General features: G+C 32.1%; 1 protein-coding gene across 5 annotated transcripts in view; it reads left to right on the forward strand.

Moving 5' to 3' along the window:
* Nucleotides 1-25,174, forward strand: part of LOC137006563 (pleckstrin homology domain-containing family G member 3) — a 62,746-nt gene that overhangs the window by 29,297 nt on the left and 8,275 nt on the right. For 4 of the 5 annotated variants that reach the window (XM_067367424.1, XM_067367419.1, XM_067367422.1 and 1 more), the window contains exons 3-15: nucleotides 5,313-5,722; nucleotides 13,845-13,945; nucleotides 16,019-16,088; nucleotides 16,172-16,218; nucleotides 18,301-18,451; nucleotides 19,654-19,785; nucleotides 22,071-22,253; nucleotides 22,857-22,949; nucleotides 23,027-23,113; nucleotides 23,197-23,230; nucleotides 23,319-23,420; nucleotides 23,634-23,666; nucleotides 24,753-24,763. In XM_067367424.1, coding sequence (XP_067223525.1) covers nucleotides 5,313-5,722; nucleotides 13,845-13,945; nucleotides 16,019-16,088; nucleotides 16,172-16,218; nucleotides 18,301-18,451; nucleotides 19,654-19,785; nucleotides 22,071-22,253; nucleotides 22,857-22,949; nucleotides 23,027-23,113; nucleotides 23,197-23,230; nucleotides 23,319-23,420; nucleotides 23,634-23,666; nucleotides 24,753-24,763 — 1,454 coding nt within the window. The remainder of the gene's footprint in view (nucleotides 1-5,312; nucleotides 5,723-13,844; nucleotides 13,946-16,018; nucleotides 16,089-16,171; nucleotides 16,219-18,300; nucleotides 18,452-19,653; nucleotides 19,786-22,070; nucleotides 22,254-22,856; nucleotides 22,950-23,026; nucleotides 23,114-23,196; nucleotides 23,231-23,318; nucleotides 23,421-23,633; nucleotides 23,667-24,752; nucleotides 24,764-25,174) is intronic. The other variant, XM_067367421.1, reaches the window with a different exon arrangement.

Here is a 25,174-nt window from a genome sequence, read left to right on the forward strand (position 1 = left end):
CTGTCAGCTCACTCTAGATTTACATTGAATCATTATTGAGTCATTCACACGGCTGTTCTCTGCCTGTCTGAGCAGATGTTAGTCAGTCGGATGAGCGTTTGTCATCTGTACGTCATTTATTTCCACATGAAGGGAGACATGTTTGAGGACGGTGTGCCTGTGAAAGAATGTAAAGTGTGTCAGGTGTGTTTTGGTTTCCTGGAAGTGTCCGAAGGAATGTGTGTGTTTGGAGGCCTGACGCGTTTGATCAATCATCTAATCGTGGTAAGACAACCGACTGCAATAATTGTGCAGTTTAAATTTCAATCACATTTTGCCAAACAATATAAAAAAAAAACACTGTTGTAAAGTTCATAAAGATAGTCAAAGGACTTCCTTCATTTAAAATTAAGGTTTGTGGGTTTAATCAGACTAATTTTATTTTATTTTATATTTTTATTTTATTTTATATTTTATTTTATTCCTCCATACAAAAAAATGAAGGTTTGTGGGTTTAATCAGATGATTATATTATATTATATTATATTATATTATATTATATTATATTATATTATATTATATTATATTATATTATATTATATTATATTATATTATATTTTTTATTTTATTTATTTATTTATTTTTTATTCATATAAAAATGAAGGTGTGTTTAATCAGACTATTTATTTTATTTTATTTTATTTTATTTTATTTTATTTTATTTTATTTTATTTTATTTTATTTTATTTTATTTTATTTTATTTTATTTTATTTTATTCCTCCATATAAAAAATTAAGGTTTGTGGGTTTAATCAGAGTAATATATTATATTATATTATATTATATTATATTATATTATATATTATATTATATTATGTTATATTATATTATTATATTATATTATATTAATTTATTATATTTTATATTATATATTATATTATATTATATATTATATTATATTATATTATATTATATTATATTATATTATATTATATTATATTTGTTTATTTATTTATTATTCATACAAAAATTAAGGTTTGTGTGTTTAATCAGACTATTTTATTTTATTCCTCCATATATTATATTATATTATATTATATTATATTATATTATATTATATTATATTATATTATATTATATTATATTTATATTATTATATTATATTATATTATATTATATTATATTATATTATATTATATTATATTATATTATTTTCACAGCATTAAAGTAAATCATATGGGCCTATTTTATTATATTTTTTATTATTATAAAAAAAAATAAAAATAAAATAATAATCTATTAGTCTTGCACTTATAAGTGACATGAACAAAACCAAATTAAATCGTTAATTGCAATTAATCAACACAAAGTTCATGATCGTTAAGGGTAGTTTGGAGGTTAGTGCTCAAATGTGTTTAATCATTACATACAGAGGGTCAACAATATTTGTAAAATGCAGTTTAGCTTATCTATTCGAATGAACTTTAATATTTCATTAGTTTGAGCATTTGAAATTGGATATAAAATGAAATTTTCAGGATCTTTTGATCAACATGATCATAGTTCACACTAGATTTTTGCTCTTTTATAAGATGTGAGTGTTGTTTATGTGTGGACAATAGCAATAGTGCTGATTGACCATCACTCAGCAGAATAAGAAGTGAATTAAAGCTAGGTTACTGGTGTTAGTCTCCAGACTTTGAGTGTGTGTTATTATCTGAGCGTATTGTTTAACAGGTCAGACCGGACGTCAGAGCGCCGCTGCACTTTATGCATCTGAGAACCATAAGCTCTTTAAAAGCTTCGCTTACAAATACTGCAGGAAATATTTCCCCAATGGTTTATTTGAGGTGTGATATCATTATTAGTGAGTGTTACTTATTTAAACTGCTGTGAATTACTGACTTCAGGAATGTAAATGTGAATTCACCAGAAGCGCTCTAGAGTCTGATGTCATTAGGGAACGTTTTAGTTTCCACAGAAGTTTACTTTCACTCTTTCTTTAGAAAATCATTTGTGATTTTAAAGACCCCAGATGCAAGAACCCTATACTGCTGTGAAGCCGCTGAAGAAGCTTTATTTCCGATAGTACGGTAACGCAGCATTGATGACGGTGAGTAGGTCACTACATCATGTGCTGCACCCTGCTTTTTATTGACTTTCAGCGGCATTGAATAGTAAATTTCCTTTATGACAGGTCAGTCATAAATTTCATAATGTAGCCTCCAGGATATGCAGCAGATGAGACACTCCATTGTTTTATTTCCCGAAATATCTGTTCCATGGAATGTGATTCGTATTATTTGTTTCAGCGTCTCACTTTGTCTTAACTAGTTCTGGTGAAGTCATTTAACGGTTCATGAACACATGCAAAAATGTAGAAATATTTCAGTTCAGACTGCATTAGTGATTCATTGAATGATTGATTCAAAGTGTTGACTCAAGAAGTCAAGATTTATCTGTCTTTTTGATTGATTCAGTAAAGAACCAGTTCATAAGAGTCATTTGTTCGTGAGTCAGACTTGTGTTTGTTGTTGTGCCTCACTTTATCATAACTAGTGATAAAGTTAACAGTACATGAACATGAACTGAGGAAAAATTAAAATTATAGCGACTTCATAGTTTGTTTTTGTTTGTTTTTTTACTTAGAAAAGGTAAAGGCAGTTTTGAAATAATCACCCTAAGTAGATTGATTGATAAATTGTTCCATTTGTAAAAAGAAATTGTCAGATTTAGGCATCTTATAAATGCTTATAAATATAACGTTAAATATTTCAATACATATTCCACAAATCCTTTAAATGCTTAGGAATGTAAAACTTTCATAAATAATTTCAGTTTTTCAACAATTTTACAAATTGTTCCATTTCTTACAAGAAGTCGTTGAATCTCAGTGTCTTAAAAAGGCTTACGAATGTAAAATTTCAATACAAATTTCATTATTTCAACAATTTTAGAATTTGGTCCATTTTTAATAAGAAAATGTCAAATGTCAGTGTCTTAAAATGCTTATGAATGTGAAATTTCAATACAAATTGCATAAATTTCATTATTTTAAAGAGTTTTATAAATTGTTCCATTTCTAACAAGAACTTTTGTTGAATCTCAGTGTCTTAAAAAGGCTTACGAATGAGAATTTCCAATACAAATTTTAGAAATTTCTCCATTTCTATCAATAAATTGTTCAATTTTAGAGTCTTAAAAATGCTTATGAATGTAAAATTTCAATACATATTTTTCAATACAACAGTTTCATAATTTGTTTCATTTCTAACAAGAAACTTTAGGTGTCCTAAAAATGCCAATTAATTTAAAATTTCAATACATATTTTGTAAATTATTTAACTTCAATTTCATAATTTGTACCATTTCAAACAAGAAATCTTCAAATTTCAGTGTCTGAAATGTATAGGAATATCAAATTTCAAAGCAAATTTCATTATTTCGAACTATTAAAAGTGTCTTATAAATGCTTATGTATTGAAATATGTAACGTTATATTTATATTTTACAAATTCTTATTGTTCAACAATTTCATTATTTGTTCCATTGATAAAAAGAAACTTTAGGTGTCTTAAAATGCTTATAAATGTAAAATTTCAGTTAAAATGTTATAAATAATTTCATTATTTTAACAATTTCATAATTTGTTCCATTTATAACAAGATAGTCAAATCTCAGTGTCTTAAAAATGCTTATGAATGTAAATTTTCAAATGCATATTTCATTATTTTGACAATTTTAGAAATTGGTCCATTTCTAATATGACATTTTCAAATTTTTGTGTCTTAAATGTTTATGAATTTCAAATTTCAGTACAAATTTCATAAATTATTTAATAGTACAACAGTTCACAATTTGTTTAAGTTCAACAATTTCATAAATTGTACCATTTCTAACAGGAAATTGTCAAGTCTCAGTGTTAAAATTACTTATGAATGTAAAATTTCAGCACATATTTCATGAATAATGTAATTTTTCAACAATTTCATAATTTGTTTCATTTCTAACAAGAAACTTTAGGTGTCCTAAATATGCTTATTAATGTAAAAATTAAATAATTTTAAAGTAATTTTATTATTTAAATGATTTCATAAATTGTTCCATTTCTAAATTGTCAAATATCAGTGTCTTAAATGCTTATACAATTTGTTCCATTTCTAACAAGAAACTTTAGATGTCCTAAAAAAAACATTTGAGAGTAAAACTTCAATGCAAGCATAGTTATATCCAGAGTCTTGATGTTAGCATTTCCATAGTAAGTCTGACCCTCATTATGACGACACTAAACCTTTCCTACATTGACAGCTCTGGCCATGTGAGATCTGTGTTTGTGTTTGTCATCATCAGAGCAGTGAGACGGTCACTGTTATTAACTTCAGGAAGGAAATGAAAACTCTTGCTAAAGCCGAACACCAGCAGATTTCAAAACAGCGGCTGCACAACCTGTTACAGATTGTGTGAATCGTTTTCCTGTGTTGTTGCTGTATGATGTCGTGAATCATGGATCAGATTTGATTGTGATACTCATGTGGAGGCCTGCGGTTGGATTCGTGTTTAAACGCGGCCAGGTTCATATCGTGCATCTACAAGCCCAGTGGAAAAAGAGTTGATAATGACGTAAACGTTTGGCATGACAACGCTCATGTGTTTGCATTATCACTGAGTGTGTAATGACTCTAAAGGGCTAGAGTTTCCCAGGCTGTTATGCCTAATAATCTCTACTTTTGTCATTGTCTAAACACTGCTTTACTTTCATGGGCATAACGATTCTCTTTCAGTTCTGATTGTGTTAGTGATTCTTTTAGCACCTCTCTGACTGATTCATTAAATGAGTCATATGATTGATTCATTAAAGAACCTGTTCATAAGAGTCAGTTGTTCATGAATCAGACCTCACTGGTTTTGCTGCATACATTGTCTTTTTACATGTTTTTCAAGCATAGTAACTCAAGCACATAACTTTAGTATAATATTTTGAGTATGACGTCAACCTGTGACCCTAAAATCCGTCCCTGTCAGACTGTCTCCAATAGATTGTTCTTTATTTCCTGCCTCTCCGGATTCCTGTTCCCAGCCAGAATCGTTCCATGAAGAGGATTTTGTGTCAGTGTGGAGAGCAGGAATCAGAGCATGTCAAAAAGCATTTCAGAGAATGAACTTGCATTAAAGCATGACACCGTACAGGGTTTCTAAGACTTAAAGTAGCACCAAGATGAAACTTTCTTTTCATCAAAGAATCCTGAAAAAATATCATTTCCACATTTTTTTTTTTGCAGCTTACTAAATGTTTTATTGTTGAATTCTTAATGCTACATTTTGTTTGTGTCCAGCAGAATGTCATCGTTTATCTACCGGTTCGTCTGTGAGCAGTTACGATCCGCGACCCGCAGACTGCTACTCCCTGTCCAGCACTGAGCCTTCAGAGGACGGGCGGCCGGTCAGTGCAGTGTCCACCGTCTCGTCCGGATCGTCCGTCGAGGGCAACAGCAGTCCACCGACTGCACCTTCGCCATCCGTGGGAGCTGGTATTGACCTGGAGCTCAGTCCTCCGGAGGGTCCTTTAAGTCCCGGGTTTGAGTGGCCGGGTTCAGATCAGTCGATCACAGCAGCAGATCCTCCGACGCCGGTTGCCTCCGTCAGCATGGCGCCAAACCCTCAGCTCACGTACGTGGATCGTGTCGTGATGGAGATCATAGAGACGGAGCGGATGTACGTCCGGGATCTGTGCAGCATTGTAGAGGTGAGAAACAACTGCTCTACTTTTTGATCCAGAAATGTCTCATAGTATTTATTAATGATCATGGCTGAAAATATTAATAAGACTTTTCCAGAAGATTATTGAAATAAAAAACACTATTTTCTGTTTAAATCTATCTATCTATCTATCTATCTATCTATCTATCTATCTATCTATCTATCTATCTATCTATCTATCTATCTATCTATCTATCTATCTATCTATCTATCTATCTATCTATCTATCTATCTATCTATCTATCTATCTATCTATCTATCTATCTAGTCATCTTGCTGAATCAATCTATCTATCTGTCTGTTGATCATTTGTTCGTTTGTTCAATCTTTGTCATTCTTTGATTTGTTCAGTCAATCTTTCTGTAGTTCGTTCGTTCGTTTGTTCATTCATTCATTCAGTCTTTTTTGTTCTGTTGTTCAATCTTTGTCATCCGTTCGTTCAATCTTTCCGTTGTACGTTTGTTTGTTTGTTTGTTTGTTTGTTCATTCAGTCTTTCTGTTTTTCGTTCGTTCGTTCGTTCAATCTTTCTGTTGTTCTGTCTGTCATTCATTCTGTTATTTTTTCAATCTTTCTGTCGTTTGTTCAATTTTTCTGTTCTGTGTTTGTCTATCTATCTGTCTGTCATTTATTCTGGGTTTTTTCAATCTTTCTGTCGTTTGTTCAATTTTTCTGTTCTGTGTTTGTCTATCTGTCTGTCATTTATTCTGTTATTTTTTCAATCTTTCTGTCGTTTGTTCAATTTTTCTGTTGTTCTGTGTTTGTCTATCTATCTGTCTGTCATTTATTCTGGGTTTTTTCAATCTTTCTGTCGTTTGTTCAATTTTTCTGTTCTGTGTTTGTCTATCTGTCTGTCATTTATTCTGTTATTTTTTCAATCTTTCTGTCGTTTGTTCAATTTTTCTGTTGTTCTGTGTTTGTCTATCTATCTGTCTGTCATTTATTCTGGGTTTTTTCAATCTTTCTGTCGTTTGTTCAATTTTTCTGTTCTGTGTTTGTCTATCTGTCTGTCATTTATTCTGTTATTTTTTCAATCTTTCTGTCGTTTGTTCAATTTTTCTGTTGTTCTGTGTTTGTCTATCTATCTGTCTGTCATTTATTCTGGGTTTTTTTCAGTCTTTCTGTCGTTCGTTCAGTCTTTCTGTCGTCCATTCATTCGTTCAATCTATCTGTTTGTTTTTTAAATCTTTGTCAGTTGTTTCGTTCAATTTTTCTGTCGTTCTGTCTGTCATTCTTTGTTATTCTACCTATCTACCTATCGTCTGTTCATTCGTTCTGTTGTTTAATCTTTCTTGTCTTTTTTGTCATCCAATTTTTCTGTCGTTCATTCAATCTGTCATTCATTCATTGATTCATTCATTCAATCTTTCTGTTCATTCGTTCGTTCAATCTTTGTCATTCATTCGTTCAGTCGTTTCTGTCGTTCATTCATTCGTTCAATCTATCTGTTATTAGTTTGTTCAATCTGTCGTTTTTTTCTTTGTTCAATTTTTCTGTCGTTCATTTGTTCATTCGTTCAATCTTTGTCATTCTGTCTGTTTGTCATTCTTTCTCTTATTCTATCTATCTACCTATCGTCTGTTCATTCATTCTGTTGTTTAATCTTTCTGTCGTTTTTTTGTCATTCAGTTTTTCTGTTGTTCGTTCAATCTGTCATTCATTCATTCAATCTTTCTGTTGTTCATTCGTTCGTTCAATCTTTGTCATTCATTCATTCAGTCTTTTCTGTCATTCATTCATTCATTTGTTCAATCTGTTGTTCGTTTGTTAAATCTGTCGTTTGTTTCTTTATTTGTTCAATTTTTGTCGTTCGTTTGTTTATTCATTCTATCTTTCTGTCGTTCTGTCTGTTTGTTGTTCTTTCTGTTATTCTATCTACCTACCTATCGTCTGTTCATTCATTCTGTTGTTTAATCTTTCTGTCTTGTCGTTCATTCTATCTGTCATTCATTCAAGCTTTCTGTTGTTCATTTGTTCGTTCAATCTTTGTCATTCATTCGTTGTCGTTTCTGTGGTTCATTCATTCGTTCAATCTATCTGTTGTTCGTTTGTTCAATCTGTCGTTTGTTTCTTTGTTCAATTTTTCTGTCGTTCGTTTGTTCATTCATTCAATCTTTCTGTCGCTCTGTCTATTTTGTCGTTCTTTGTTATTCTAACTATTGTCTGTTCTGTTGTTTAATCTTTCTGTCGTTTTTTGTCATTCAATTTTTCTGTCATTCGTTCAATCTATTCATTCATTCATTCATTCATTTAATCTTTCTGTTGTTTGTTCGTTCGTTAAGTCTTTGTCATTCATTCGTTCAGTCTTTCTGTTGTTCATTCATTCGTTCAATCTACCAGTTGTTTGTTTGTTCAATCTTTGTCGTTTGTTTCTTTGTTTGTTCAATTTTTCTGTCGTTCGTTTGTTCATTCGTTCATCTATCTACCTATCGTCTGTTCATTCGTTCTGTTGTTTAATCTTTCTGTCGTTTTGTCATTCAATCTTTCTGTTCATTCGTTCGTTCAGTCATTTGTATGTTTCATTTGTTCATTCTATCTATCTATCTATCTATCTATCTATCTATCTATCTATCTATCTATCTATCTATCTATCTATCTATCTATCTATCTATCTATCTATCTATCTATCTATCTATCTATCTATCTATCTATCTATCTATCTATCTATCTATCGTTTTGTCTGTCTGTCTGTCTATCCATCAGTCTATCTCTGTCTATCTATTAAATTTCTGAATTGGTGCTGTCTATTTAGGGATCTTGTTAGGCTTTAGAACAGAAGTGTTCCTCTGCATGTCCCATAATCCTTCCACAGATTCCCTGATAACTCTCACACCTCCATCTTCCTATACGGCCTCCAGTGCAAACACTTCCTATAACATTACCATCCTCAAACAGACAGATGGTGTTCCTCACACTTCAACAGAACACCCAGAATACTGTGCCTGCAAACCACAACAACAAGCAAACAATAAACAGCATGACTAATAAGATAGCCGGTGAGGTTTTGGACTACATGACACTCATTGCTGTTTTTCTAGTTGGATCATAGCCGTCGTTTCCCACACCACTGTAGAATCGCTCAGGACGAAGTGCTGCGTTTGCAGGATGTCTCGCTGCTGAACACGGGAATTCTTTGGGTTTGTAGGTTTTTACAGGTGTCACTCCTCATGCAGGAATGTGTTTGCACCTTCAAATTCCTTATGCAAAGGCTTTCCATCCACCAATAATGCATTGCCATACGTCTGATCCATGTATAAATGCAGACTTGGTCAACGTAAACCTAGTGAGCTGCATTTTTAGCGATCATAGGCATGGCCCTGATAACACCATATAAGATACTTTCTTCTAAATCTAAGGCAGCATACTGTATCATGTATCTTTTTTGGAATCTCATAGTGCTTTGCTATGGAAAAGACTGTGGCATAAAATAATTTTTTTGGCCCTGATATTTGATTGAAAGTGTTAAGTGTAGACCGAAAATCAATTGTGCCATGTTACTGCCAAAGTATGTGTTTCCAAAGTATGCATTTCTTTGACAACCAGCTTTTTTTTCCACTTAAGACAATTGATTGTATCTTCTTCATTGATGCTTTTTGAGAATTATTTACTCTTGCTTAGAACAAAACCGTCCATTATATAAGTACCTTAATTACTTTTGAATGCTCAGGATCATCTGACTTTTCACCTGCAACAACAATCATATTTTCATTAATACTTTTTGAGAATCTCTTATTCTCATTTAGAACAAAACCAATCAATATTTAAATCTCTTAATAGAACAAAACCAACCGATATTAAAATATCTTATAGAACAAAACGAACCGATATTTAAAAATCTCTTAATGAAACAAAACGAACCGATATTTAAAAATCTTAATAGAACAAAACCAACCGATATTAAAATCTCTTAATAAAACAAAACCAACCGATATTAAAATATCTTATAGAACAAAACCAACCGATATTAAAATCTCTTAATAAAACAAAACCAACCGATATTAAAATATCTTATAGAACAAAACCAACCGAAATTAAAATCTCTTAATAAAACAAAACCAACCGATATTTAAAAATCTCTTAATGAAACAAAACCAACCGATATTAAAATATCTTAATAAAACAAAACCAACCGATATTTAAAAATCTTAATTGAACAAAACCAACCCATATTTAAAAATCTTAATAGAACAAAACCAACCGATATTTAAAAATCTTAATAGAACAAAACCAACCGATATTAAAATATCTTCATAAAACAAAACTAACTGATATTAAAATATCTTATAGAACAAAACCAACCGATATTAAAATCTCTTAATAAAACAAAACCAACCGATATTAAAATATCTTATAGAACAAAACCAACCGAAATTAAAATCTCTTAATAAAACAAAACCAACCGATATTAAAATCTCTTAATAAAACAAAACCAACCGATATTAAAATATCTTATAGAACAAAACCAACCGATATTAAAATCTCTTAATAAAACAAAACCAACCGATATTAAAATATCTTATAGAACAAAACCAACCGAAATTAAAATCTCTTAATAAAACAAAACCAACCGATATTAAAATCTCTTAATAAAACAAAACCAACCGATATTTAAATATCTTAATAAAACAAAACCAACCGATATTTAAAAATCTTAATTGAACAAAACCAACCGATGTTTAAAAATCGTAATAGAACAAAACCAACTGATGTTTAAATCTCTTAATAAAACAAAACCAACCGATATTTAAAAATCTCTTAATGAAACAAAACCAACCGATATTAAAATATCTTAATAAAACAAAACCAACCGATATTTAAAAATCTTAATAAAACAAAACCAACCGATATTTAAAAATCTTAATTGAACAAAACCAACCGATATTTAAAAATCTTAATAGAACAAAACCAACCGATATTTAAAAATCTTAATAGAACAAAACCAACCGATATTAAAATATCTTCATAAAACAAAACTAACCGATATTTAAAAATCTTAATAGAACAAAACCAACCGATATTTAAATATCTTAATAAAACAAAACCAACCGATATTTAAAAATCTTAATTGAACAAAACCAACCGATGTTTAAAAATCGTAATAGAACAAAACCAACTGATGTTTAAATCTCTTAATAAAACAAAACCAACCGATATTTAAAAATCTCTTAATGAAACAAAACCAACCGATATTAAAATATCTTAATAAAACAAAACCAACCGATATTTAAAAATCTTAATAAAACAAAACCAACCGATATTTAAAAATCTTAATTGAACAAAACCAACCGATATTTAAAAATCTTAATAGAACAAAACCAACCGATATTTAAAAATCTTAATAGAACAAAACCAACCGATATTAAAATATCTTCATAAAACAAAACTAACCGATATTTAAAAATCTTAATAGAACAAAACCAACCGATATTTAAAAATCTTAATAGAACAAAACCAACCGATATTAAAATATCTTCATAAAACAAAACTAACTGATATTAAAATATCTTATAGAACAAAACCAACCGATATTAAAATCTCTTAATAAAACAAAACCAACCGATATTAAAATCTCTTAATAAAACAAAACCAACCGATATTAAAATATCTTATAGAACAAAACCAACCGATATTAAAATCTCTTAATAAAACAAAACCAACCGATATTTAAAAATCTTAATTGAACAAAACCAACCGATATTTAAAAATCTTAATAGAACAAAACCAACCGATATTTAAAAATCTTAATAGAACAAAACCAACCGATATTAAAATCTCTTAATAAAACAAAACCAACCGATATTAAAATATCTTATAGAACAAAACCAACCGATATTAAAATCTCTTAATAAAACAAAACCAACCGATATTAAAATCTCTTAATAAAACAAAACCAACCGATATTTAAAAATCTCAATAGAACAAAACCAACCGATATTAAAATCTCTTAATAAAACAAAACCAACCGATATTTAAAAATCTCTTATTGAAACAAAACCAACCGATATTTAAAAATCTTAATAGAACAAAACCAACCGATATTAAAATATCTTCATAAAACAAAACTAACTGATATTAAAATATCTTAATAGAACAAAAACAACTGATTATTTAAAAATCTTAAAGGGTTAGTTCACCCAAAAATGAAAATGATTTCATTAATTACTCACCCTCATGCTGTTTCACACCCGTAAGACCTTCGTTAATCTTCGGAACACAAATTAAGATATTTTTGATGAAATCCGATGGCTCAGTGAGGCCTGCATAGCCAGCTATGACATTTCCTCTCTCAAGATCCATTAATGTACTAAAAACACATTTAAATCAGTTCATGTGAGTACAGTGGTTCAATATTAATAATATAAAGTGACAAGAATATTTTTGGTGCTCCATTTAGTGATGGCCGATTTCAAAACACTGCTTCAGGAAGCTTCGGAGCGTTATGAATCTTTTGTGTCGAATCATGATTCGGATCATGTGTCAAACCGCCATACTACTGAAATCATGTGACTTTAGCGCTCCGAACCGCTGATTCGATACTCTGATTCATAACGCTCCGAAGCTTCATGAAGCAGTGTTTTGAAATCGGCCATTATTCGACCAATATTCTCCTCGCTTTATAATATTAATATTGAACCACTGTACTCACATGTACAAGATGTAAATATCAACCGAGAATAAACCCAACCAATATTTAAATCTCCTAATGGAACAATGTGTAATGTGTATTGTGAAAACTGAAAAGCGCTATTCAAATAAATTTGACTTGACTTGGTTTTGCTTAAAAGGTTTTGAATCAGTCTTCCTGTTCTAAAGTGCCTTTCGCTGCTTTATGAGATGTATTATGGGTCAGAGGGACCAGTTTGAAGGGTCTTAAATATGGTTCATAATTGGGCTCCAGTGAGCTGTGTGTTCTCACAGCTGCATTGGATAAAGTAAGTCGGAAACTGATGTCATATGTTACTAGGATTGTCTGGGAATTTGAAATCGGAGTCCATTTAGGTTCTTGAATGTTTCTCAGTTCTTAGTTTAGCTCCTTAAATAATCTAACTGACTTCCTGATGGAAATATAGACCTTCGTTTTGTGTTTGTAGTTTGTTGTTGTTAAGTTTGTTATTGTGTATTAAATGTGGATTGCTCAGCACTTCGGATTACGTGTGTAGCTGTGAAGTGCTTTATAAAAATTAAATGAATGAGTTTGGCATTGGTTTGGCAGCGCCCAAATATGGTGATTCACACCCTCCTGATTTGACATCTGTTTGGGTGAAACTGGACAGATTGTTGGTCATTAAACACTGCAAATGGACACAAACACTGGCAAAGAGTGTCCGTTTCCCAGCCCACACCCTGACTCACCTTATTTTGCATTGATTTTCTTCTAAATTTCCAGTGGTTTCTGTCATGTTATCTGCATCTCCTGTTGAAGCTGAATGTCCATGTGATGCTGTTGCATAATGGAGGCTCTCATGCAGAATATCTGCTCATTATGTTTGCTCTTTGGGTGAAGGATTTTGAACTCCTCCCTGAGCTTCAGCGCTCTGAATCACAGCCAAACTTGGCAATGGAGCCATTTCCTAATATGAGCATTGGGTGGTGTGTGTGTGGTCATGCCTTCTATGATGTGGCCTGCTAAATCCCTGCTTGTTTCGGCATATTTGGAGCAGCACAGAACAGGGATTACATGCATGTGTTCGTTTTACTGAAAGCATTCAAAAATGTGTTCAGATTAGAAATAATTTGCTCCAAGTGCCCCTATTATGCTTTTTTGGATATGAACTTTCATATAGAGTATTATAAAAATATATGCATATGCATGCATATGTGTGTGTGTATATATGCAAAACCAAGAAACAGTATAGATAAGAATCCTTATATGAAATGTTTTGATTATTTCTGTATGACTATTATTTATGTACTTTAGACCAGACCAGTTCATTTGCAAGTAAAAATGTTTTCAAATGAATTCTGTAAGTGCCAATAGTTTGAGAATGCAGGATTCCTTCAGGCCTCTAGCGCCATCTGCTGAGCAGTTAAAAGCATTACAGTATGAATCAAAATGGATAATAGTTTATTGAATTTGAAATTATATTTTTGTTCTTTTTCCAATTTGCAGGATTATCTTGTACACATCATAGACACCAGGAACCTTCCCATTAAACCAGAACAAGTGTGTTCGCTGTTTGGGAATATTGAACACATTTACGAGTTCAACAGGTAAGATTCGACCATGGTGACTTATTTAATAGACATTTTACACATGCAATACACACCTATATCCATGTGCAGCGGTTTCAAGTCGGTATTGGTTGCTAAAAAATGAATTTACACTTTGCTGATGCATGTAATGTCATTTAGAGTTACTGTGATCTACTGTGTTTAAACATTATATTTATTCATGCAAATGAGGAAGGAGCAGCTGCCTTTAGATGCGGGACGTAAATAAACGTGGTGGTTTGTTTTTGGTCGGGAGTGGAGCACATCGGCACACATGCTCACTACAGGCTCTTCACGCGCGTGTTTGAACAGTTGCTCTGTAAATACGCATGAGCTCATGATGGATCTGTTCTTTAGGTCTTTAATGTACTCAAATGTCTTAAAATGTTTTAAAGCTGTTTCTGTTTACATCTATTTGCTACTATATACTATTACTGAGGATCCTGAAAAGGGTGTTTAGTAGAGATGTACAATATGTTGGTAAAAAAAATTATGTTTGCAATATAATTATTATTATTATTATTATTATTGTATTTATCTTAATATAATAATTTATATAAAATATTTATATTATTAAATTTAATATACACATTTTATTATTTTTAACAATTGTATCTTTTTTATAATTATTATATTATTTAATTTATATCAGCATTCACCAAAAGTTATATTTGTTTTTGTTTTTCCAGAACTTTTTTGTTTTGTTCCATTTCTATTTAAATACAGTAAAAGTTTAAGTTTTATTTAATATTATTTCTATTCTAATTATTATTGTACTTATTTTAATACAATTATTTGTTTTATTATTTCATTATTTGATTTATTTTATTACAATTATTTCATTTATATCAGCATTCACCATAAGTTTTTTGTTCCATTTGTATGTAAATACAGTAAATACTAGATTAGTAAAAACATGCTTTAATGTAATTATTATAATTATTATTGTATTTATTTTAATTCAGTTATTTATTGTATTATTTTTAAAAAATAAAGTTTTTTTATTTTTTATAATTACAATATTAAAAAATAAATGCATATTAATAAATATGCATAGACCAAAAGTTCTTTTTTTAGAACTTTTATTTTGTTTTTTGTTCCATTTGTATTTAAATACAGTAAATACTAGATAAGTGTAAAAAAAAAATTGTAAAATATATATATATATATATATATATATATATATATATATATATATATATATATATATATATATATATATATATATATATATATATATAAAATGTATATGTATGTATGTATGTATGTATGTTTTTATTTATTTTTATATTTTATAATTATAATCCTTAATATGCATCAGCATAGACCAAAACATTTTTGTCCCATTTGCATTTAAATACAGCAAATAGTAATATTATTTATTTTATTTATTTATTATATAAAAAAGTAATATTATTTGCACACTTCATAAGTCACTTTGTTGTCAATAGCTTAAATCTTTTCATTTTTTTTCACTATTAATACAAATGAGCTTTAATACACTTCATTTAAACATCTTCTGTTCTGTGAATTACTTTACATGCATCAAAGATGTGCAATATACACTCATCCCAGCATGAATCAGAAGATCATATTAACAGCTCCAGGTCTTTAGTGCTTCACAGAGGCCAAAAAATGAAGCGAACCGTTTATCTGGGCAAGTGTGTTACTTGTTTGACTCCTCAGTGTGAGATTTCCAGACTTCATCTTTCTGTGTCTGATGCCTGACAGAAGGTCATTGCGATCCTTCAGATGTGTTGGTTATCATCTCTCATAACCAAATGCATGTTTAAGCATCTTGCTTGATCATTTTCAGTCTTTTATCTCATTAAATGAATATTATGTGTTCATCACAAGTTAAGCTTCAACATTTAATGGTAACACTTGACAATAAGGTCGTTTTTAGTTCATAATGTTATTAAATGAAACATTATTGTAAAGTGTTACAGTCAAACAAAATCATTGTGAAACCTTCATTTACCACTATCATATGTTTTCATGATTGTTTTTATTATTAGAATTGGTTCATGGTCAATAAGTCACCATAATCAAAATGTTATGTTCTCTTTCTAGTGAGTTATTACAGTCTTTAGACATGTGTGCCAATGATCCTGTGGCCATTGCCCGTTGCTTTGTGGACAAGGTACTAAATACAAAATATAACAAAATTCAAAATGTTCAGATTTCTTTATAATACTGAGTAATTTTCTCACATTTCATTTGCAGAGCAACTATTTTGAGATCTACACGCAGTACTGTACAAACTACCCTAAGTAAGTAAAGTGCCGTGTTAAAACTGAATCTCTTTCTGCCTCCGGTGCGCTGATGCATGTGACAGATTATTCCTCAGAGTCAATAACGTCCTTCATAAACAACATCAGACAGACGGTTTGAGTGACATCAGCCTGCTGAGATGCAGCACGTGTCACGTTTGCTTTGGGTTTTGTTTTAGGATGTTGCCACACTAATTTTAGTCACCTATGAATGTTTAGATATGATATCTCATGTGTTTTTGTATTTAACCCTTTAATACATGACATGCACTGCATGCAGGTGTGATGTTACATGCAACTTTTGACACATAACGGAAAAAAAACTATAAAAAAACTATAATAAAAACTAAAACTATAAAGCTATAATAGTATGATATATCTCATGTGTTTGTTGTATTTAACCCTTTAATGCATGACATCCACTGCATCTTTTTTCATAAAGGTGTGATGTTACATGCAACTTTAGACACATAACTGTACTTAAAAAAACTACAATAGTATGATATCCCATGTGTTTTGTTTTATTTAACCCTTTAATGAATAATATCCATTTTATCCTTAAAAGTCTTTTTTCGTCAAAGTGTGATGTTACATGATGACTTTTGACACATAACCATACTTAAAAATCATAATAGTATGATATGATATCTCATGTGTTTTTGTATTTAACCCTTTAATGCATGACATCCTCCATCTTTTTTCATGAAGGTTACATGCATGATGTTACATGCAACTTTTGACACATAACTGTACTTAAAAAAACTATAATAGTATGATTAATAGTATGATATCTCATGTGTTTGTTGTATTTAACCCTTTAATGCATGACATCCACTGCATCTTTTTTCATAAAGGTGTGATGTTACATGCAACTTTAGACACATAACTGTACTTAAAAAAACTACAATAGTATGATATCCCATGTGTTTTGTTTTGTTTAACCCTTTAATGAATAATATCCATTTTATCCTTAAAAGTCTTTTTTCGTCAAAGTGTGATGTTACATGTAAACCACTAGGGGTGATGACTTTTGACACATAACCATACTTAAAAAACTATAATAGTATGATATCTCATGCGTTTGTGTTGTATTTAACCCTTTAATGCATGACATCCTCCATCTTTTTTCATGAAGGTTACATGCATGATGTTACATGCAACTTTTGACACATAACTGTACTTAAAAAAACTATAATAGCATGATTAATAGTATGATATCTCATGTGTTTGTTGTATTTAACCCTTTAATGCATGACATTCTCCATCTTTTTCATAAAGGTGTGATGTTACATGCAACTTTTGACACATAACTGTACTTAAAAAAAACTATAATAGTATGATATCCCATGTGTTTTGTTTTATTTAACCCTTTAATGAATAATATCCATTTTATCCTTAAAAGTCTTTTTTCGTCAAAGTGTGATGTTACATGTAAACCACTAGGGGTGATGACTTTTGACACATAACCATACTTAAAAAACTATAATAGTATGATATCTCATGCGTTTGTGTTGTATTTAACCCTTTAATGCATGACATCCTCCATCTTTTTTCATGAAGGTTACATGCATGATGTTACATGCAACTTTTGACACATAACTGTACTAAAAAAAACTATAATAGCATGATTAATAGTATGATATCTCATGTGTTTGTTGTATTTAACCCTTTAATGCATGACATCCTCCATCTTTTTTCATGAAGGTTACATGCATGATGTTACATGCAACTTTTGACACATAACTGTACTTAAAAAAACTATAATAGTATAATATAATATCTCATGTGTTTTTGTATTTAACCCTTTAATGCATGACATCCATTGCACAAGTCATTTTTCATCAAGGGTCATCAGTGTTACATGCAAAGCACCAGGGGCGCTGACTTTTGACATGTACCCACAATTAATTTATGTCATTGTATGTTTATTTATTAACATGGATTCAGCATGACTGATAAAAGTGCCTATGCACTAAATGCCTCTTGGAATTAAAAAAAAAAAATGTCGCAATTCATGCATCACAGGTTAATTTTCAACATCATTTTTAAAACATGAAAACTAAACAGTATCTGTGTCTGTAGTTCAGTGGCGGTGTTGACAGACTGTCTGCGGAATAAGACTCTGGCCAAGTTCTTCAGGGATCGGCAGGCGTCGCTCAAGCGCTCTCTTCCTTTGGGTTCTTACCTGCTCAAACCGGTTCAGAGGATCCTGAAATATCACCTGCTGCTTCAGGTACTGACCTTGAAACATCCGACCACACAAACAGCTGCTGTCCCTTTCTGTTATTCCCATCTCACACACACACAAAAAAAAGTGCCACCAGAAATGATCTCAACAGCTTAGTAACGTTTATAAATGTTATTGCTTTACATCTAAAATACCATTTCAATTAAGACAACTCTCGGAATAGATACAGACACGCTGCTGCAAACGTGTAAGATCTGCTGCTGCATAAATAGACATACATCACTCCCATAGCAGCTCTAGGCAGGTGGAGCTGGGGAGGTGGAGGGGTTCAGAGGAACTCTGATAGCACTGCAGGACTAGCAAACTCTGAACAAGACTATTTACATGTTGAGCAAGCATTGGCCAATCAGCTTGTGCCATGTGCAGATTGCATGTAAAGGATGTATCAGCCTGCGCCCTCTAGAGTTTCATGGCTGAACTACATATTTAGTGTCGCTCACGTCACTGTCTTTCACTGTCCTCCCAGAATGCTCCACAGAGACAGCATGAAAATGGCATTTATAATACATAATAACTTCTGTTGTGAATATTCAGCAGGAAATGATGTGGGGTGGGACTTTATTTTGTCCATCAGAATTTGATTAGACAGTGAAAAGCATTTTGTTCTTGATTATTAGTTAATATAATTTCCCTGCCTGCATAATCCTGTTTGCCAGGGTTATTATAGTTCACTAAAACAAAAACCATAAACTATTTGCTACTTGAAATAAAAATGAACTGAAAATAAAATTAAACTAGTTTCTAAGGCAACATTTCTCGTTTTCATTTAGTTTAACGTAATTATTACTAAAGTAAAACTGAAATAAAAATGAGATTTAAATAAAATAGAAATTACAAACACACACTAAAACCAGTTGCACCATAAGAAAGCTGAGATTTTCATGAAAGATTATAAAAGCAAACATTTTTTCTAACTCCTTTGACCTAAAAAGTTTTCTGGAATTCCTTTTAGATTTTAAGTTAATATTTCAATAATTTAAAACCACATTTGCATGTTCACAGTTCTCTGATGTCAGTTAATGGTCAGCAGGTAAACAAATGCCTTTAGTTGAAATATCTTGGTTATTTGTCCTCTCATCTTCAGAATAACACCAGGGTTTATATATAGAGCAGTGTGTTGATCTCCAGCAGTGTGTTGACAGTCTGAGTATTTCTCTCCTTCTGACTGTGTTTTTGCTCCTCTAAAGGAAATTGCCAAACACTTTGACCGTGAGGAAGAAGGGTATGATGTGGTGATCGAGGCCATAGACACCATGACGGGAGTCGCCTGGTACATCAACGACATGAAGAGAAAACATGAGCACGCAGTGAGACTTCAGGTCTGTGCAAAAGATTATTATAGTTAACTAAAACCATTAAACAAATGCTAAAACACACACTGCTCTTGTCAAAGGGTTTTCTGCAGGATGTAGTAGTATTCTAGTATCAATGGAGTAAAAGATTAATATTAGTACCTTGTTAATTCTCATCTCGGTTTATTAAAGGACGGAATATGACTGTATTCAATTTACAATGTTAATGAGCGTCATGCAAACACATTATCATACTCTTTGATTAATTATAAACCGAAGTCATGACTCATGAGCTGAAGGATCGGATCATTAATGGATCTGGGTCAGCACATGTTGTTGTTATGAAGCCGTACAGGTGGTTAAAGATCACTGATTACGGCACAAAATGAGCCTTTGACCAACACACTTAAAGCTGAAGTGTGTAGTGCTTGAATCGTGTTAAAATACTATAGAATTCACCTTCAGCCTCAGCTTACTCCAGAGACATTGAATCTGTGTGAAGTTCATGGTGACAGTGCATGAAAGTCATGGAGAATATTCAGCTGCACACAATTGTGCAGCATTAAATTATACTATTCTACTCTATTCTGTTCTACTCTACTATACTCTATTCTGTTCTACTGTACTCTATTTCACTCTGTTTTGTTCTATTCTGCTGTACTCTATTCTACTCTACACTACTTTGTTCTAATGTACTCTGTTCTGTTCTACTGTTTTGTTCTCCTCTATTTTACTCTTTGCTATTCTGTTCTACTCTACTCTTTTGTTCTACTGTATTTTGTTTTACTCTACTCTTTTGTTCTGCTCTACTCTACTGTTATGTTCTTCTCTATCCTATTCTGATCTACTCTACTGAATTTTACTCTACTCTATTTGGTTGTACTCTATTCTACTCTACTCAACTCTGTTTTACTCTACTTTATTCTGTTCTGCTCTACTCTGTTCCACTCTTTTACTCTTCGCTATTGTTGTACTCTCTCTTTTGTTCTACTCTATATTGTTTTACTTTACTCTTTTTTTCTAATCTACTCTACAATGTTCTATTCTACTCTCATATGTTCTACTCTACTCTGTTCTGTTCATCTCTATTGTACTCTGCTCTACTTTATTCTGAACTACTCTACTAAATTTTACTCTATTGTTCTACTGTATTCTACACAACTCTATTTTACTCAATTCTGTTCTACTCTATTTTATTCTACTCTATTCTGTTTTGCTCTACTCTATTCTGTTCCACTCTACTGTATTCTGTTCTACTCTATTCTACCCTACACCACTCTGTTCTACTCTGTTCTGTTCTACTCTACTCTGTTCTACTCTGTTCTGTCCGTCTCTATTCTACTCTGCTCTACTCTACTTTATTCTGATCTACTCTACTAAATTTGACTCTTCTGTTCTACTCTATTCTACTCAACTCTATTTTACTCTATTCTGTTCTACTCTATTTTATTCTACTCTATTCTGTTTTGCTCTACTCTATTCTGTTCCACTCTACTGTATTCTGTTCTACTCTATTCTACCCTACACCACTCTGTTCTACTCTACTCTGTTCTGTTCTACTCTACTCTTTTGTTCTACTCTGTTCTGTCCGTCTTTATTCTACTCTGCTCTACTCTACTCTATTCTGATCTACTCTACTAAATTTGACTCTTCTGTTCTACTCTATTCTACTCAACTCTATTTTACTCTTCTGTTCTACTGTTTTATTCTACTCTATTCTGTTTTGCTCTACTCTATTCTGTTCCACTCTACTGTATTCTGTTCTACTCTATTCTACCCTACACCACTCTGTTCTACTCTACTCTGTTCTGTTCTACTCTGTTCTGTCCGTCTCTATTCTACTCTGCTCTACTTTATTCTGATCTACTCTACTAAATTTGACTCTTCTGTTCTACTCTATTCTACTCAACTCTATTTTACTCTATTCTGTTCTACTCTTTTTTACTCTACTCTATTCTGTACTACTCTGTTCTATTCTACTCTATTCTATTTTTCTCTACTCTATTCTGTTCCACTCTACTGTCTTCTGTTCTACTCTATTCTACCCTACACTACTCTGTTTTACTCTATTCTTCTCTACTCTGTTCTACTCTACTTTATTTTACTCTTCTCTATTCTTTTGTACTCTCTCATTTGTTCTACTCTATTCTACTCTACTGGACTCTATTTTACTCTCCTTTATTCTGTTCTACTCTATTCTACTCCACTCAACTCTATTTACTCTACTTTATCCTGTTCTACTCTATTCTACTCCACTCAACTCTATTTTACTCTACTTTATTCTGTTCTACTCTACACTATTCTGCGTGCAGGAGATCCAGTCTCTGCTCATCAACTGGAAAGGTCCGGATCTGACCACTTACGGCGAGCTGGTTCTGGAAGGAACGTTTCCCGTCCACCGTGCCAAGAACGAGAGAACCCTCTTCCTGTTTGATAAGATGCTGCTCATCACAAAGAAACGAGGGGAACATTACGTCTACAAGACTCACATCTCGGTATAGGATATTATCTATGTTATAACCATTTTTGTCCTTTTGACCATTATTTAAATAAAATATTTGATTTTTGATTTTACATTTTCATTATATTATTCATTTTAGTAAGTGTTTTTTGTTTTGTTTTATTTTTAATTCATTAATTTTCATTTTACATATTATTTTATTCATTTTAGTAAGTGTTTTACTTTAAAATTATTTGTTTTCATTTTACATTTTTATTCTTTTATTCATTCTTAATGTTTTATTTTAAAATTATTTATTTTCATTTTACATTTTTATTATTTTATTCATTTTTAGTAAGCAGTTTGTTTTTGGTCACTAATTTTAAAAATTACTGATTTCTTTTTTTACATTTGAATTATTTTATTTTCATTTTTAATAAGCATTTTGTTTATTTAAATATATATATTTGTTGTCATAATTAAAACATCAGTATCTTTTATCATATTGCTGCTGCTGTTTCATGAAAGCAATAAGCCACTAAAGGTGATTTTATGCATGACCTTTGTCTGTCTGAGTTATTACATACCATCTAGTCAGCTGAACAACAACATAATCTAACTGTTAAGAAGCTGGTAACCCTGTTTTGCTTGTGTTCAGTGTTCCACACTAATGCTGATAGAAAGTGCCAAAGATTCGCTCCGGTTCAGTGTGATGCATTACAAGCACCCAAAGCAGCCGCACACAGTTCAGGTGGGTATGAGCTCACGACCCGCAAACTGCGCAAGCCGTTTGTTGTGTTTGATTTAATCCTGTTGTCATTTTCTCAGGCCAGAACGGTCGAAGAGAAGAAACTCTGGGCTCATCACATAAAGAGACTCATTCTGGAGAACCATCACGCGGTCATACCGCAGAAAGTACGTAACATGTAACAGATCCTTGAATGGTGATCGGAGTCAGCTATATTGTATTAAACACTTGCTTTGATAATTACTTTCAGGCCAAAGACGCCATCCTGGACATGGACTCAACGTGTAAGTTGTGTTCAAACCGAACACTCTTTTGGAATGAGTAACGTTAGTATTGTTGTTCTCAATCTGTTTTGTTTTGGCATCTGCTCAGGTCCAGTAAAGTACCGTTACAGCCCAGACAGGCTGAAGAAAGCGACGTCCTGTCAGATTGACGATTTCTCTACAGGTTCACTGAAGGAACGGAGACGTTCTGGTGTGTGAATCTGATTCTTCACTCATATAAATCAAAGTTCAAATGCACTTACCCTTGCACCAATAAATCCTTTATAATAAACACAAAGTGAAAAGCAACGGTCCTAGTAGTGAGCCTTGTGGTACTCCACAATAAATCCTTTATAATAAACACTGCAGTATTATATAAAAGTATGAATGGTCAATTTTGATTTTGATTTGTTATCTTTGACAGAACCGGCAAAACGAACTGTACGAAGCACTAAAGGTAACTGTTTTTTGTTGGGTTTTTTGTCATTCGGTGAGGCTCAAAAGTTTGAGACCACGTTGAAACTCTAGAAACCTAAATCTAGAAATAAGCAGAAAGCTTTAGTGTTTTTGAAAAATGTAAAACAACAAAATTATGTCAAAATTAAACGTGTCATATAGTGCAATTTGAAATCAAATGAGTGTCGCTCGCTATGTTTCCATCTAAAATTGCAAATTTAACTCAAAATTAAAATGTTTTGCAAATATAGCAGCGTTTCCACCTCGTGTTCAAGAGAACAAAATCTTAGCACAGCTATTGATGCATTTTGATGAAAACAAAATATATGCAAATAAAACAGTATTTTGTCTTTCTTCTCTCACTACACATGTGGTTTTGATTGACTGACTGATTAAAGAAGCGCTGTTAAACAAAAGATCAGAGATACGGTTGGTAAACAAAGAAAGTTTCTAATCATATCCCTGTCATCTGGGACTCACGGCAGGTGCGTGGCGTTTGTTTCCGCTCATGTGGGTGACACGTGCCCCGTATGCGCTGTGGTCCCTCTGCCCGCTTTAGCATCAAAGGCACACAAGACTCGAGTCGTCCCTCCAGTGTCAGATCAAAGGCCGCAGCCCCTGTCCTCCACCCGCACACATAATGATGTTAATTATGGAGCCCATCAGCTGGAGGCTTTGTCATGCGCCAGTTCCTTTCAGTCCACAAACCTGTTTTTTGGCTCTCCATCAGCACTAGTCCATTATGCATTCTAATTTGCAGAAAAGCCAAGCAGCTCCATCTTACTCATCACACACTCTCTTTCACACCTTCCAAATTTTTAACTTCAGCATTTCTTGTTCCTGTCTTGGAAGTTCTCTTAAGTAGCCGTATCCGTATAGCGTGCATTTGCAGTTGATTTAATTATCTTTACACAGACCTGGCAAAACACACATTTTTAAATCCATGCTATGAATAATAAATCACTCCATTTATATCAGGAAGCTTTGCAAACATTGTGTAGATAATCTGTTGCTTAATTGCTATATTAATAACAATTTATTCATCTTTGTCTTCGCGTCATCTGAATTATCCATGGACGTCGCTCAGGCACGCTTAAGGTAAGATTTGCATGTTTACTCTCCAATGCAAGCTTTTCACATGTCTAGTGTACACTTCACTGGTGTATGGGATTTTATGATGGCACTTAGGGACGGCCTAAATATACAGTACTGGTCAAAAGTGTGGAATAATTCAGATATTTTAAAGGTTTTGAAAGAAGTCTCTTATGCTTACCAAGGCTGCATTTATTTGATGAGTTATTAGGGGTTCAAGCATGTAGAGCTGAAACTCTAATGTAATTGTTCAAGTTTCAAAGGATCAGCATTCTCTCTAAAAGTGATTGGGTGGACCAAAACGTAAGTCGTAAGACTTGAAACTTTGAGAGCTGGCAGTGCTCATACCATCTACAACCTCACCAAGGCTCGCCCCAATCAAGCTGACAGGGGGCGCTACAGTGGTCAAAAGTACAA

This window comes from Chanodichthys erythropterus, chromosome 18, assembly GCF_024489055.1.
Source record: "Chanodichthys erythropterus isolate Z2021 chromosome 18, ASM2448905v1, whole genome shotgun sequence".
In the NCBI taxonomy this organism is placed as follows: domain Eukaryota; kingdom Metazoa; phylum Chordata; class Actinopteri; order Cypriniformes; family Xenocyprididae; genus Chanodichthys; species Chanodichthys erythropterus.